Source organism: Tetrahymena thermophila (assembly GCF_000189635.1).
Source record: "Tetrahymena thermophila SB210 genomic scaffold scf_8254611, whole genome shotgun sequence".
Taxonomy (NCBI): domain Eukaryota; phylum Ciliophora; class Oligohymenophorea; order Hymenostomatida; family Tetrahymenidae; genus Tetrahymena; species Tetrahymena thermophila.
Genome location: NW_002476381.1, coordinates 69,307 through 84,628, shown reverse-complemented (window position 1 = coordinate 84,628; position 15,322 = coordinate 69,307). Strand labels below are relative to the sequence as shown.

General features: G+C 25.3%; 5 protein-coding genes across 5 annotated transcripts; 3 read left to right on the top strand and 2 right to left on the bottom strand. All coding sequences in view use genetic code 6, as the record gives it.

Annotated features, from left to right (window-relative positions):
* Nucleotides 1–685: 685 nt before the first annotated feature.
* On the top strand, nt 686–2,261 carry TTHERM_00476650 (PHD-finger protein; the record flags this gene model as incomplete). Its single annotated transcript, XM_001017373.3, has 5 exons — nt 686–823; nt 975–1,022; nt 1,192–1,355; nt 1,686–2,118; nt 2,178–2,261. 5 exons carry the CDS (start codon nt 686–688, stop codon nt 2,259–2,261), a joined length of 867 nt encoding a protein of 288 aa, XP_001017373.1.
* Nucleotides 2,262–3,771: 1,510 nt separating this feature from the next.
* TTHERM_00476640 (60S ribosomal protein L24) lies at nt 3,772–4,248 on the bottom strand (the record flags this gene model as incomplete). The annotated part of the gene is made up of 1 exon (XM_001017372.3): nt 3,772–4,248. One exon carries the CDS (start codon nt 4,246–4,248, stop codon nt 3,772–3,774), a length of 477 nt encoding a protein of 158 aa, XP_001017372.1.
* Nucleotides 4,249–5,959: 1,711 nt separating this feature from the next.
* Nucleotides 5,960–11,817, top strand: TTHERM_00476630 (B-box zinc finger protein; the record flags this gene model as incomplete). The annotated part of the gene is made up of 8 exons (XM_001017371.3): nt 5,960–6,610; nt 7,130–7,356; nt 7,416–7,521; nt 7,578–7,825; nt 8,067–8,336; nt 8,400–8,505; nt 8,568–8,766; nt 8,825–11,817. 8 exons carry the CDS (start codon nt 5,960–5,962, stop codon nt 11,815–11,817), a joined length of 4,800 nt encoding a protein of 1,599 aa, XP_001017371.1.
* A 222-nt stretch (nt 11,818–12,039) lies between these two features.
* On the top strand, nt 12,040–12,258 carry TTHERM_00476620 (hypothetical protein; the record flags this gene model as incomplete). Its single annotated transcript, XM_001017370.2, has 1 exon — nt 12,040–12,258. The coding sequence occupies one exon, from the start codon at nt 12,040–12,042 to the stop codon at nt 12,256–12,258; it is 219 nt and encodes a 72-aa protein (XP_001017370.2).
* A 1,604-nt stretch (nt 12,259–13,862) lies between these two features.
* On the bottom strand, nt 13,863–15,236 carry TTHERM_00476610 (hypothetical protein; the record flags this gene model as incomplete). Its single annotated transcript, XM_001017369.3, has 1 exon — nt 13,863–15,236. The coding sequence occupies one exon, from the start codon at nt 15,234–15,236 to the stop codon at nt 13,863–13,865; it is 1,374 nt and encodes a 457-aa protein (XP_001017369.1).
* Nucleotides 15,237–15,322: the final 86 nt, after the last annotated feature.

Here is a 15,322-nt window from a genome sequence, read left to right as displayed (position 1 = left end):
TTTTTAAAATATTTAAAATTATTGTAAAAATATTATTTGAAAGATAAAAAGTGTTTTTGTTAATATATGAACTATTCAACCTTATCTTAATAGAATTTAACCAAATTGTAAATGTTATTTTTTTGGAAAAAATAAACTATTTATCAATTTGTCTTATTAGATAAATAAAACATTAAGCAATTTGGAATGTTTATTTAATTTAAATTTTTTTAATTGATGATTGCCAAACCGTTTTAGTTATAAATGAAAAGATTAAATAATAGGATATGTATGTATATGTTTATATGTATATTTGTAGTTGGATAATTATTAATTATGTTAGTAATATTATATGATGGTGGTCGGAAACAAAAGCAATTTACCAAATTTACAGGCTAAGTAAAAAATACGAATATCAATGAATGAATCAATGATTGCATTTAATTACTGTTTGAAAATAAGAAGATGAGATATGTATGTGTTTACTTATTTACTTGATTTGATAGATCGCTTGTAAAATCGAAATAAAGTAAAAAAATTTGTTAGATAATAAATAAAGCACACACTTGATAAAGAATATTTTAATTAAAAAAATTTATATAACAATAAATCACTTAATACAAAAAGTTAAAAGTAGCAGTATCCCAGAATCATCAAAAAGTGTGATAGAGAGACAAAGGTTAATAAAGTAGTAGATTGAAAAAGTATGAGTATGGAAATAGAAGTTGATCACTCTGCAAATATAGATGTTATCGATAGATATAGTCCACTAGGTTTTAGAATTCCTGGTTTTAATGACTAATCTAAGATAATTGAAATAGTCAAGCAAAAATTTCCTGAAAATGTAATTTATATTCATTTAATTTAAGTTTATCACAAAATTTAACATATTTTGTGTTCTTTAAAGCTTTTGCCATATTTTTGGCATTGCTAATTTTCCATTTTATCCAAGAAAAGTCCATTTTTAGCATTTCTTAATTTAATTTTTAATATAGAAAGGAATAGAAGAACTCAGACATCCATCTAATCTAACAATGGATGACGTAAATATTTGCATTTATTTGCATTTTAATTGCATAACGATTATGTAGTTGGTTAAGGTCTTCTTCTCTTTATCGAAGAGAATCAGAAAGCACTCAATTACCACTTTTTTGCAAATTTTTATAGAAGTATAGCTTGCTAATTATTTTTATACAATAAATAAATGAATAGCTAACTAGGGAATTAAAAAGAGAGAATATCATTCAGCATAATTAAAACATTGTATATAGAGATTCATACTATTACATAGATGCAATTGATCACAAAACTCTATCTGAAACAGAGCAAGCATTTGACAATGCTTACGATCCTCTTAACAATATCCCTGGTGATAAGTAAATAAAAAAAATAAAGCCGCTTTTTTAATTTGAAAAGGGCTTTTACAATTACTTAGATATTTGAATAATAAAATATAGAAATATAGATAAAAAAGATATTAGGAAAAAACAAATTTTCCTATAAATAAAAAATAATAGATATAATGATCATAATCATTAAGAAAACTGCCCATTCTTAAGCAAACTTTTATATCATTTTTATTAAAAAGGAATTTTAAATATCTGAAAAATTAATATTTTTACTTTTTGACAGCAATAATTTTTTGTTAAACAAATATAAAATTATTTTTTTCGTTTTTAAGTCTTTTTATTAAAATAATTTACAAGCGAAACTTAGAACTGGAAAAATAACTAGCCAGGCATTAAGCTAATCCAATCAAAAGAATAAAAGACAATAAATGGCACATAAGTTACTGGAGCCCAATACGTATTAGATGGAAAACTGGTTTAAAGTGGCCCAGCAGCAGCAATGGCAGGCGCAACTACGAATAAAAATCCCAATGTAATTATGCAATCACATTTAACTTATTAATTGACAGCTAATCCAAAGAGTGTAATTTTTGAAATTAAGGATCCAATCATTTTGAGTACAAATCTCATTGAAATTTTCTGCAAGTGCTAAAAATCATACGAAGGAGAACTGATGATAAAGTGTTCAAACGATAACTGCAAGATAAAGTGGTTCCACCCTGTTTGTGTAGGTCTTGGAAATATAAATCCAAGAGCTCTTGAAGACTTATAATTTACTTGTGAGGATTGTGTAAGATTATTGAAATAATGCTTTAATTTTATATCTTTATTTTTTAAATAATATTATAGAAAGAATCCGAAAGAAATATCAAAAAACAATCTACGAACAATGGTATGGATAAAGCTTCACGTAAAAAGGCAACCAAAAATTGATAATCAAGTCTAATATGAATCAAGCAAATCTTATATTGATTAAAATCTAAAATGAAAAAAAACTAGTTTTAAATATAAAATAGTAATTAAGGTTAAATAAATGAATTATAAAATGTATAGAAAACTAATAAAATAAAATAATAATAATTAATAACCAGAGAAATAACAATAATAAACAACAAAAATATATTTAAATTACTAAAATAATATCGACAGATAATTTATTACAAATAAAATAATTAATTAAAATAATTAAATAGTGTATGTTCCTTCCTTAAACAACATACAAACATACATAAATATATACATACATACATTCATAATATTGATTTTAATTTCTTATAAATCAATGTATTTTATTTGTGTACTTGTAATTTATTTTACAAGATAAGCGTGAGTTTTATTTAATTAATCTTCATTTCATAAAAACTTCATAATTTAAAACTATTTCATAAAATTATTGAATGAGATAAATTATTGATCAGTCATTATTTTAAGAAATATAAGAGAATATCTTACTAATTTATCAAATAAATAAGTTTTTCATATTTTAAAAGTAAGATAATAAAGCTTTGATCTTTAATGAGAATTGATATTAAAATTAATGTTACAAAAAAAAAATCTTTATGTGAAATATTATTTTTGTTATTTATCAATTAAATTTTTTCTAACTCAGCTTATTTAAATTTAGCGATTTATTTATTTAATTATTAATCAGACAAATATTTAAAATTTTGTTTATTTTAAACAAAAATAATGTGAAATATTATGAAATAGCTTTTTATGTATGCCACTAATTGATAGATGAGTTATGATATTTAGTTTTTATAAATTGCTTTGCCTGTCTGGATGTTGATTAGTTGAAAAAATTTTTGCTTTTGTTGTAAGTGGAAATAAATCTAATAAGAAAACATTATATAAAAATGAGTTAATGCAATTAATTTAAAAGTTGAAAATTTAAAATTATAAATTAAAGTAGTTTTTTTTGTTGCTATCTATCTCATACGAACTCTTGAAAAATGAATAAAGTAAAATTTGATGAAAATGTATTATGAAAAGTTGATAATATTTTATAAAAATCAGCAGCAAAAAATCTAGCTAGCTAGAATACTAAAATAGGGCCGTTTCTATATTATCAATTTAGTTTTGGAAATATTGCAATAAAATCTAACTAAAATGTTTAATTAATTTTTTGTATGTTTGTGTGTATGATTGTTTGATAGATAGATAGGTTGATTGATTGATTTGATAATAGCATACTAAAGTAGAAAGTAGAGAAATTGGTCTTGCTTGAATTTAAATAAGATAAAAAGTATTGATATACATTAAATGAGCAAACATCTAAGTTTTTTAAGTAAAATTAATGATATATATTATATTCCCGTTGAATTATCTAGCATTAATTATAAACATTTTATATGAATCGCTTTATATGATGCTAATTTTAATGCTTTTTTGCCTAGACGAGAGCATATATTTTATATTTAAATTATATTAGTGATTGCTTATCTCACTTTTTGCCACCCTTAGCACCGACGGGTTGCTTGGTCTTCTTGGTTTCAGCCTTCTTAGCAGCCTTAACGTCCTTTCCTTGCAACTTTCTGTCGGCTCTCTTCTTTTCAATATCATTGGCCTTCTTTTATTTCAATTCTCTGACGGCCTTTTCAGCTTCAGCCTTCTTGTGAGAAGCGTCGAGATTCTTTCTTCTATTGATTTCTTCAAGAGAAATACCAACGATGGCTCTGGCGACGGTAACGTTTCTCTTCTTCTTCTTTTGGGCAATATCGGTGGCCTTAACCTTCTTCCATAATCTTCTTCTGGCGATGGTCCAGGTGATCTTTTGGGCCTTAACCTTTCTTAAGGAAAGACATTTAGCCTTCTTGGTTAAGAAGAAGAAACCTCTACCATCCTTGGCGATGAATCTTTGACCTCTACCGGGGTAAATTCTGTATTCACAGAATGAGCAAGTACCAGTTCTAACGACCATTTCTTATTATTCTTTTCTTTGTTATTTATATTAATTATTCTTCTAATTTTTTAATTAGCGAAATCTATATAATTTCCTCTTTTGACTTTTTTAATTTCGCTGTGTTCAATATATCTTTAATCTCTAAAATTTCCTATCACTTATTTGTTTATTTTTCTCTCCTTTCTTTTTAGCCTTTCCTTCCATTTGCCTTTACTTTCCCATTCCTTCACCTCTCCGAATTTCACATTCCTCACCATTTTTTAATCTTTCCAATGTCCTTTCACCTCCCTATTCAATTACTTCTCAATTTTCTTACCTGCCATCACAAACTCTTCCTGAATTTATTTTATCCAACACATTATCTAATTAAAATATTTCTTTATCTTCCATCTCTTTTATAATCTTTACGCCTAATATCTCCCAAGTATTTAAATCATCGCATTTCTATTATTTTTTTTTACATAAACTCACTTATATCAATTCCTGATGCCATTAAGTATTTTAAATAAATATTAAATCACCAGCTATTTATTATTTTCTTTCATTGATTCTTCCATCTTACTTTGATTAAAATAAATTCTTTTTTTTTAATTTTAATTATAAAAAAAATTTAATATTTAAAATCTATTCTATTTTTTCATTCGCTTAGAAAACTTTCTAAGCAGAAAATAAATTACCAAAATATTACAATTTAATTTCTGAACAAAAAATAACTTTCAAACTTTAAATTTATTTTAAAAGTATCTTTATAAAAATTTATAATTTTCATTCTCAAATTAAAAGTAAAAGTCTTTTGAGTTAATAAATAGATTTCCAAAACCGATTTGATCTGAATTTCAACAAACAAACAAACCCCATTTTAATTTAATTATCAAACCTAAAAAAAATATCAGTTAAATCATAATTTGAAAAGAGTTGTTTGAATATTAAAAATGTACTTATATATTTTTTTAAATAGGAAATCAATTAAAGCTACCATTAAATAAAAGTAGTAACCAATATCAAAAAACGTTCTTTAAAATTTTTTGCAAGATCTAAAAAAGTATTGTTTGACTTTAGGATTTATAAAAAAATAAAAATTCTACTATTTCTATAAGTTTAAAATATTTAATTAGAAAATTAATTATTTTGAGATGTTTATTGTAGAATTTAAAAATAATTAAATAATAAGTAAAAGTAGAAAATTTGAAATGAATTTCTATTATTATATTAGACACAAATTTAAGTTTAAATTGTATTAATTTTCAAATCATGTGAGGAAAGAGAATGAAATGACTGATAAAAAATAATAAAATTGATAAATTTTTTGATATCTATTTTTCATTTAAATTTTTGAGAATCAAATATTGATTGATTGATTGATTTACAAACATCCAAATTAGTTTGAATATTTTTGAAAATTTATAAAGAGCATTTATTAAATTAAATATCTATTTGGTTTTGATTATAAAAATCTAAAAACATTCAAATTTTTTTTGTTTAATTTGTGAAATTACTTCTCTTGTCAATAATTCAGCGGAAATAATAAAGAAAATCAAATACAAAATAAATTAAAAACTAAGCAATATATTGAGTTGATCAATCAATCAATCAAAAAAAAATAGTAGGTAGGTAGGTAGCAATAGTGGAATAAGAACAATAAATACAAACCAAAAAATAATTAGCAAACAAAAATCTCATCAAATCTCAATTTATTAAAAAAAGCCTATTTATATAATTATCTCAGCAAATGATTAGAAGTAACGGAACTTACAATAATGGTTTAAATAATCGAAACTTTGCTCAGATGCTCGAGGAAATCAATTTCAATTTGTAGAGTTTTCCTTTGACTTCTGTAAATAATACCAATAACAGCACAAATATAGCAAGCAACCTGAATACAAACACATCTTCTTCAAATTAAAATAATGGTCATGTTAATAGTAATTTAAGCAGCAATCCTCAACCAAGCTCTATAGTTGGACATAGTAATTCTAATTTAATTTAAGCTTAATTTTTACACAGCGAATCATCTTCGTAACAAAATTAAGCTGGACCTAGCTATCATATTAGATATTAATAGCCTTCAAGCATTAGCAGTAGATATGATAACAATAGTTATTAAAGATATTCTAACAATGCTCAGGTTTCTAACGAATCTAGCTCTACAAATAATACACGTAAAAAATAAAATTCTAGTCCTAAAATCTAAGATATTTTGACTTGCTTAATTTGTTTTGGAAAATTAAAAAATGCTCATATGTGTCCAGATTGTTAAAAAATGTGCTGCGAATCATGCATTAAACAATGGCTATCAAGTAAAAGTCACTGTCCTCACTGCAGATCTCATTTAAGACCTTCCAATTTGATGAAATGTAGATTTGTCAACGAAATCACAACAGTAATATTTTAAAATAACTTGATTTATCAACTGAATTAAGCTAAATATTAACTAACCTTAAACCAAATAAAAAAGATTTTAAACTTAAGATTCAAATACAAATAAATATATTCAATTTTTATCATTCATGCATAGGTATGTAGATTGATAAATTGATAAAATAAGAGGTAAATACAAAATTATGCTTGCATAAGGAGTAATAAACTCTTTTAAGAGATTTAAAATGATAAAAATTGCCATTTATTTTTCAAATTTAAAAACTATTTCAAATTGTCAATCAATTATTTTGTCTAAAAATTTTTATTAATAAATCAATTTTTTAATGAGAAAAGTTAATCTGTATAGTCTTTCATTAAATTATTTTGAAGGCATAATTCAGATATTTAGCAAATAAGTCTTAGAAAAATAATATTTTATCGTTAAGTTAATCAAGGCTACATTGAACCAATCAATAAAAATTTTATTAAAAATAAATAATAAATTTGTTATCAACTTTTATTTATTATTTCAAATAAATAGGCTCTTGAAAAGATAGAATAAATTGAATAGAAGAAGGAGAAATAAGGTATTTGCGAAGAACATGACAATCCTCTTCTTTATTATTGTTAGATTTGCAAGCATCCTGTTTGTTCTGACTGCGGTATGATAGGATCACAACATAAAAATCATAGATTTGATAAATTAAATTCTGTTTATGAAACACACGTTAAATAAGTACGTTAAGAGCTAAGTGCCGTTAAAAAAAAGTAAACTAAGATTAATGAATTTATAGATATGTAATGTTTAATCTAAATACAATAAATAGATTATAGGAATTAAATAAGTAATAACAAGAAGTAGATGTTGTTATAGAAAAGATTACTAAAATGAGGGATGATAAAGCTGCTTCACTCACTTAGCAAATGGACTATGTAACTTTCATGCTATGTTAATAATATTAAATACTATTTAAATATAAATTTCATAGGTTAATATTAAATTAAATGATCTGCTGAAATCTAAATTGGAAAAACTCTCTTTACAAAGAGGACCTATTTCTGAAGAGATTGACTTACTTGAAAATATGAGTGAGGAAATAAATGAATATATAGAAACTCTACCTAAAAGCATTCTTATTAGCAAATCAGGAGAAATCGTCAAAACATTAGAAGAAATCAACAGTAGAAGAGTTATTAAGAATTTCATTGGAGATAACGAGAAAAAATTAGAATTCTAGTAATAATTTTTATAGTTAATTGGTTGATTATTGACAGTGCACTTTATTCATTGCTATTTTTAAAAAATAAGATTATCAATTATTTTCAGAATTTTTAAAAGAAAATCATCAAAAAGAAATAAATATATTTTCTCTCTTAATTTTTCACTTTTAATGAGAGTCTATCAATAATTTTAATAATTTAATAAATCACTGATTATTCATTCATTCTCTATTTAAAAATATTTTTTTTATTAACAGATATGATATGATTCCTCCTTATGATTCTGCAGATTATTTTTTACAAAATTATTCAGTCAAGAGAAAGAGTGCAGATGTTTCTTACTCTGAAACTCTCTATGCTCATGGAAATGAATGGAGATTAAAGGTTTATTTAAATGGTAAAGATAAAGCAAAAGACAGTTTTCTCTCTGTTTTTGTTGAGATGACAAAGGGCAGTGTCAAACCCAGCAATTTCGAATACAGAGTAGAAATGATTAATCAAGTTAATCCTGACCTTAGAGTAACAAGGTAAATAAATAATCTAAAAATATTAGATAAAAAAATATAATTATTTTTTTAATTAATATTCAGAGAATTTATCAGCCCTTTTGAAACAGGGGCAACATGGGGATATGAAAAATTTTTCAAATTAAGCTAATTAGAATCAGAAGGTTATTTGCTTCCAGAAAGTGATATGGTAAAATATTAAAACTAATTGATATTTCATTTTTTAACTAACACTTTAACATTATATGATAGCTAATTTTCAAGTATTACGTCAGATCTCCAAGCTATAGCCAGTTTTGTTAAAGCAAACAAAATAGAATCGAAGAGTTAGAAGCTAAAAATTTACTTCTTTAAGAAGAGATAAAATAGTTGAAAGAAAATTAATCTCATAATCAACGCTAAATTTCAAATGATGATATCAGTCAGCTTTAGGTTAGTGAGTAGTTAAAATGTAAATCTATTTATATTTTTAACTAATTTTATTCAATTTTTATAATTTAAATTCAAAGTTGAAGGTATTAATGAATCTAAGGCTGATAACTTTGAGCTTGAGACTTTTATCAATGAAGTTGAGAATGGAAGTATTTCCAACATTAGATCTTAACTTGAAAATTACTTAAAATAAAAAGCTTTGGAAGAATTCGCTAAAAGTGACACTGAAGGGGAATAATATGAAGCTAATCAAAATAATTACAATCATCATGAAGATGCTAGAGAAGGTGATGATGAAAACTAAGAAGATGAAGATGATGATGAAGAAGAAGAAGAAGATGAAAATGATGATCATGAACAAAATGATGATGAATAGGAGGAGGAAGATGATCATGATGGAAGCAGTGATGGAGAATAAGAAAAATTCGAAAGCTAAAATTATATTGAGAATTTAAAAGATCACTAAGATGAAGATTCGCTTTATGATAATGAGGTTGACGAATATTAATATAAACGCTCCAACAACAATGGTAATAATTAAAATAAAGAATTCATGGAAAAAATTATCTAAGGGGAACACAAAGCTTCTTTGGATGATTATGATAACGATGATGAACTCGAAAATAATCAAAGTGAACCCATGGAATATGATTCTTTTATTGATGAATTGGCAGCTAAAAAATTGAAGAGAAAATAAGAACTAGAATTTATTGAATAGCAAAACTTAAAGGAGGAATTGGAATTAAATAGCATTGCAAAAGATATTTAAGATATCTTAAAGCAAGAAAACACTAAATCTTAGTACAATTTTAAGACAGAAGGGTAATCAGATAAGAATAAGAGAAATGAAGATTAAGATGAAATTGATTTATATTGTAAAATGGAAGAAGAAATTTAATTCAACGAATATTCTAACAATCTACAATAGCTAGGATCTAAATAAAATAATCAATTGAACGATAATTAATTATAGAAATCTTTCTAGTTCAGAGACTAGGAAATATCAGCTATTCTCTAAGGATCTAAACTAACAGATAGGGCTGTTTCTTAGAATGAAGATAAATAAAATTTAGTTTAGTCTGAATAAAATATGCAACCAAGCATCTAATAATAGACAAAAGATAATGATTACAGATTGCGCTGGAATGGAATCATGTAAAATGTCAGCTAAGCTCTTAAAAGTGGAGATTCTGCTAATGTTAATTAAAGCCAATAACTCACTGTTAACCCATACTCATTAAAAACAAACTTGCTGCAGTAAAATAGAAAAGAAATGATACAATAAGACGAAGACAACAAGAACGATTTGCATTTATTAGAAGAGTCAAAAATATGCAATGAAAATGATGATAAATTAGCTAAAAGTACTTAAGAAAGCGATTTTCCTGATATTTATATGATGCTTGATGATATTGGAGATAAAGTACACTTCATTCCAGTTTCCTAGCATGAAAGTATGAATGAAAGTTCAATTATGATAAAAAAGAATCTATTACCAGAATTCGAGCAAGAAGCTCTACGCATTGAAGAAAAGAAGCTTGAAGTTTAACAACATTAATTGCAACAATAGCAGTAAAAAATGAGAAATTTAATATCTGGAAACTCAGCCGCATCCACTCCTACCCAAATCCAAAATATCACCCCTAATTTAAAAAGCGAGAAAATCAATGAAAATTAAAGCATAGCCTCAACAAAAAGTAAATACTACAACTGCGAAGAATAGGCGTTTTAATCAGTTAAAAATAACTCTTATTAACCTACATTTAGTTAATACTAGCAATAATAAGAACAGGCAAAGCAAGGTTTGTCAAGCAATTTATTCAAAGATAAAAATATCCATCATTTTGACTCATTTATTTAGAGATATGAGAGTTAATTTAAATCAGAAACAACTCACAACACTTAAAGATCTGATGTTACTAAAAATGAAGGAATAAACAACTTAAAAAGCGATAGACTTTATACCTATTAAGTTAATACTAATAAAGGAGAAGGAAAAGAACCTATATCATTTGAAACATAATAATTTAAGTATAACTTCAAAAAGAATGATGGAGAATAGAGCTAAGCACAGTCTCATAATCTTAATGAGAATAGAGGACTTAATAATTCTATCTCTGTTTAATCTTTGTAGGCTTCTCAAAACAGCTAAAATAACTTACAGGCAGCATCTAAAAAAGAAGATGTCAGTAATTTGTTAGGCCAATTTACAAATCCTACATTAAGCAAGCTTGTTGCTTCTCATTCACAATAAAAAGAGCAAGAAGAATCTAATAAACCTTCTTTAAATAAAAATTCCACAACACCAATAAATTCTCTTTTGCAAAACAATTTTACATCTTCAACAGCAAACTATGTAAACAAAAAGAATTAAAGCAAAATTGATAAATCTGAAGCAGCAAACGATGATTAGGATCTAGAAATAAATGATTTATTAGAGAAAGAAAATAAAGATGATTCACTACTTGCTATGGAGAGATAAATATAAAAATTGGAGATGATGAACAAATTAGAAGAAGAAACGAAAGGAAAAAGCACTCTCACTCAATAAAGAGTGTTACAATCAAAAGATTAAACTTAACTTAAGCAATAATCATCCAATTCAAATAGTTAATAGAATTATTCTGAGGCAAGGAAACAACTTATAAGTTCAATTAATTTCTCAGAAGATTTCTTAAAAAAGATTAACAAAGTAAAATAATATGGAAATCTAACATGTACTGCCCAAGGAGAAAATTCAACAAAAAATAAATAACTTTAAAACAAATAAGATGGTTCAAGTTTACAGTCTTCCTCTTCCTTAGCAGGTGAAAATACAAATAATCAATAAATAGAAAAATCCCAATAAAAGAATTCTGGTCTAACTTAAGAACAAGCTATAAACACTTATTTATAACCTAACTAGCAATGTCAGCAAGAAAACAAACAATAAAACTCTTAAAACTTGAATGTTAGCCTACCAATAACTAAGAATCAATCTCCTGAAAGTGAAAGTAGCGATATTAAGCTACAAGAAGAAGAAATTAAAAAACTAGAAAGCCTTGTTGTAGAATAAAGCTAAGAAAAATGAAAACAAAATTTGTAACTAATTAAAATTAATATTTATCATTTAATAAATAAATAAAACAAAAGAATTTCAAAAAAATAAATCCTAAATAACTAAATAAAATTGTACTTTATATAGATCTATTTTTTCTCATCATTTCATGAGGCTTTATATATTTTATCATATTAACTATATAATAAATAACTAAATCCTAACTTTTTCTTTTTTTTTGTTTATAATTAAAAAATGGTTATTATTCAACTTAAAATATTTATTAAGAAATATAAGATATAAATACTTAGTGATAAGTTACTTATGTATCATGCAACCTCAATAGTAAATCAAACAATAGAGCCCTACAGTTTGAATATTAATCTACAAAACACAAAGAAGAAAATGGGAGGTATAAAACAGCAAGAAAAATTTAAAGTTAGAAACCTTTGTGAATTAAATTTATAAATATGAAAACAAAAACTGTAAATAAATAAAATATATCTTTATCATTTACTAATTAATTAAATTAAAGAGTTGTAAATACAAATCTTTTTTATTATTTTTCATCACTAAATTCATTAAGATTTTTTTTTTTCATTTTAATTATTTTTTTAAAAAATCGAAAATCTAATCTTTTGTTTTTTTATTTTTCAAGTTTATTTATCGATTTTATTTTCAAAAAATTATAAAATTAAGCTTTTTATTAAAATTATTAGTTATAAATACAATCAATCCATAAATTAACTTACAAATAATTTAATCTCAATAAGAAAATATTGAATAGAATTCATGAATCTGAATACTAGCCTACCAAACAAACTAGTAATAAATCCCATAAAAGAGAAAGTAGAGAAGTAAAATAACAAAATCAAAAAATTAAAAACTTGAAAACCTAGAAGCGGAATAAAGAATGAAAAATTTATTAACAAATAAAATTAATATTGATAGTTTAAAAATAATATTAAATGCAAATTCCAAATAACTAAATAAAATTGTTTGCTTTTTTCCCCTTATCATAAAATTTATCTTAAAATTTTTATTCTATTAATTAAATTTTATATTTTTGTTTATTCATTTATTTTTGTGTTGATAAAATATTTTTTTTTTCATTTTTGAACCTTAAACTATTTATTATCAACAAATTGATAAATTAAATTGTCCATATTGAGTTCGATTCTCATGCGATTTAATTTTTATTTAAAATTTAAAATTATTAATTTCTGATACCTGATGAGAAAAGATAGATAGATACATAGATAGAAAGAGAAATAAATAAATAAATATATAGGATTTTTCTTCTTTCAAATTAAATTAATTAAAATTTGTTCTACTCAAATTATTTAAATAAGCAAACAAATATCTTTTAATTAAATTTTTAATTAAAAGAGGGAAATTTCAAATTTATAATTTTTTTTAATTGTTCAACTTGATTCTCATATTTTTACTAATAAGTCTTAATTGAAATTTGTATTTATTGAATTTAAGCTTTATTTATTTATCTATGCATTTATAGCATTATGAATACAAATTTTGAAAAAAAATTGGAGGTAATGAATTAAATATGAAAAAGTAAATTAGTGGTTTAATATATATATATTATTTTATTTACTTAGTAACTCGAAATTAAAAACTCAATAACAATGAACGAAAACATATAGCTGCAACAATTAAAATGTTTATTAATTTAAAATAATGCAAACAAATACGGTAACATTTTAACTGTATCCGTGAAGTCCTTAGCTTAGTTAGAATTAGCTATTTAATTAGTTTATATAATGTTTTCCTTAATTAGCTAAGCCAAGGATATAACTGATTATTCTTTCTTTCTTTATCTGATTAGCTATTTGTTATTTTTGCTAGATAAATTAACCACTTTCATTGAAAGAGCAGGTGATGATTCATTTATTAGTTCAGTCATAATAAAATATATACTTATATACGTTTTAGAGTGAAATATTATTTAGATAGTTTTATAGCATTTGTAGAATATTTATTTGTTCACAATGTAAATTATTAAAAAAGAATGAATTGATTGATTAATTGATTTGTTTATTTATTAAATTCATTCATTCATTTCAATTCTCTTAGTTTTTTAATTATTCTTTTTCTTCATTGTCAAGAACTTTAAGGGCTTCTTCTTCGATTTGTTCTTGGCTGTTGATCACTTTATTAGCAAAATCTTCTTCATTGATGTGTTCATCACTTTTTTATTGGGCTGAGTGACCATCACTTTCTGCCTTAGAAGTGGACTTCTTTGAAGATTCCTTGGCAACACTCTTTTTAGCACTCTTTTCAGCTACAACTTCTTTTGATGCTACGGAAGTTTTTGAGGTAGATTTTTTGGCTGAAACAGCGGCTTCTTTAGAAGTAGATTTTTTGGTAGAAACAGCAGAACTAGAAGTAGAATCTTCTTTTGCAGTAGATTTTTTTGTAGAAGCAGAGACTGAAGCTTCCTTAGCAACAGACTTACTACCTTCATGGGAAGAGCTCTCCTTTTCCTTAGTAGCAGAGACTTTTCCTTCAGCATGGGTTTCTTCAGATTGAGCAGCTTCTTGCTTTTTTTCTTGAGCTACTTCAATAGGAGCGTCATCTTCGATTTCGATAGCAGCTTCAGATTCTTTCTTTTCATCTTCATCTTCAATAATTTAAATTTCTTGAGGCTTAGCTTCATGAATAACGATAGCAGGAGCAGGAGGCTTCAACTATTGAAGAGTATCTTCTTCAACAGTGAAGTGAGACTTGGATTCGCTAAGATGTCCTCTACGGTATAAGTCTGCAATAACTGTCAAAACAGTAACATCATCGACTTGACGATAGTCTTCTTTAATCAATTCAATAATCTTTTCGGCTGTTAACTTGGATTTACTTTCATGAATAATTGTTTTTCTAATAAGATCACCAAGATCAGCAGGTAAATCAGACTTTTCATCCTCAGTTTTCTTTTTCTTTTTAGAAATAACACTCTTCATAGGAGTGACTGAACCTTAGTTCTTGGTAGTCTAATGCACTTCCTTTTCTTTAGCTTTTTCTTTAATCTTTTGCTCTTTCTTCTTGATTGGAGTGGCTGGAACACTGTCTGAATCACTGCTCTCAATGCTAATGACTTCGCTTTATTTGCCATTTCCCTTTCTTTTTTTGATAACTTCAGCCTTAGTATTGTCGACCTTTTTAGGTTTTCCTCTACCCTTAACAGGAGTCTTTTCCGGGCTAGAGCTAGGAGTTCTTGTTCTCTTCTTAGCTACGGCGCTCTTAGAACGAGGAGGAGACTAGGCCTTCTTAGGTCCCTTTGTAGATTTTTTCATAGGAGAAGGAGAAGGGCTAGGTGAAGCCTTTCTCTTATTATGAGTGGCCACAGCCTTTTTGACTTCCTTTACGTCTTTCTTAGAAGACTTGGATCTACTATCCTTAGAGCTCTTCTGACTTACTGAAACACTTCTTGTTTTTCCCATTCCTTTAAATTAATTTAAAAATGAATTAAATACAAAGAAAAGCTAACATTTTATTTTATCAGGTTTTGCAATAAAATCAATATTTG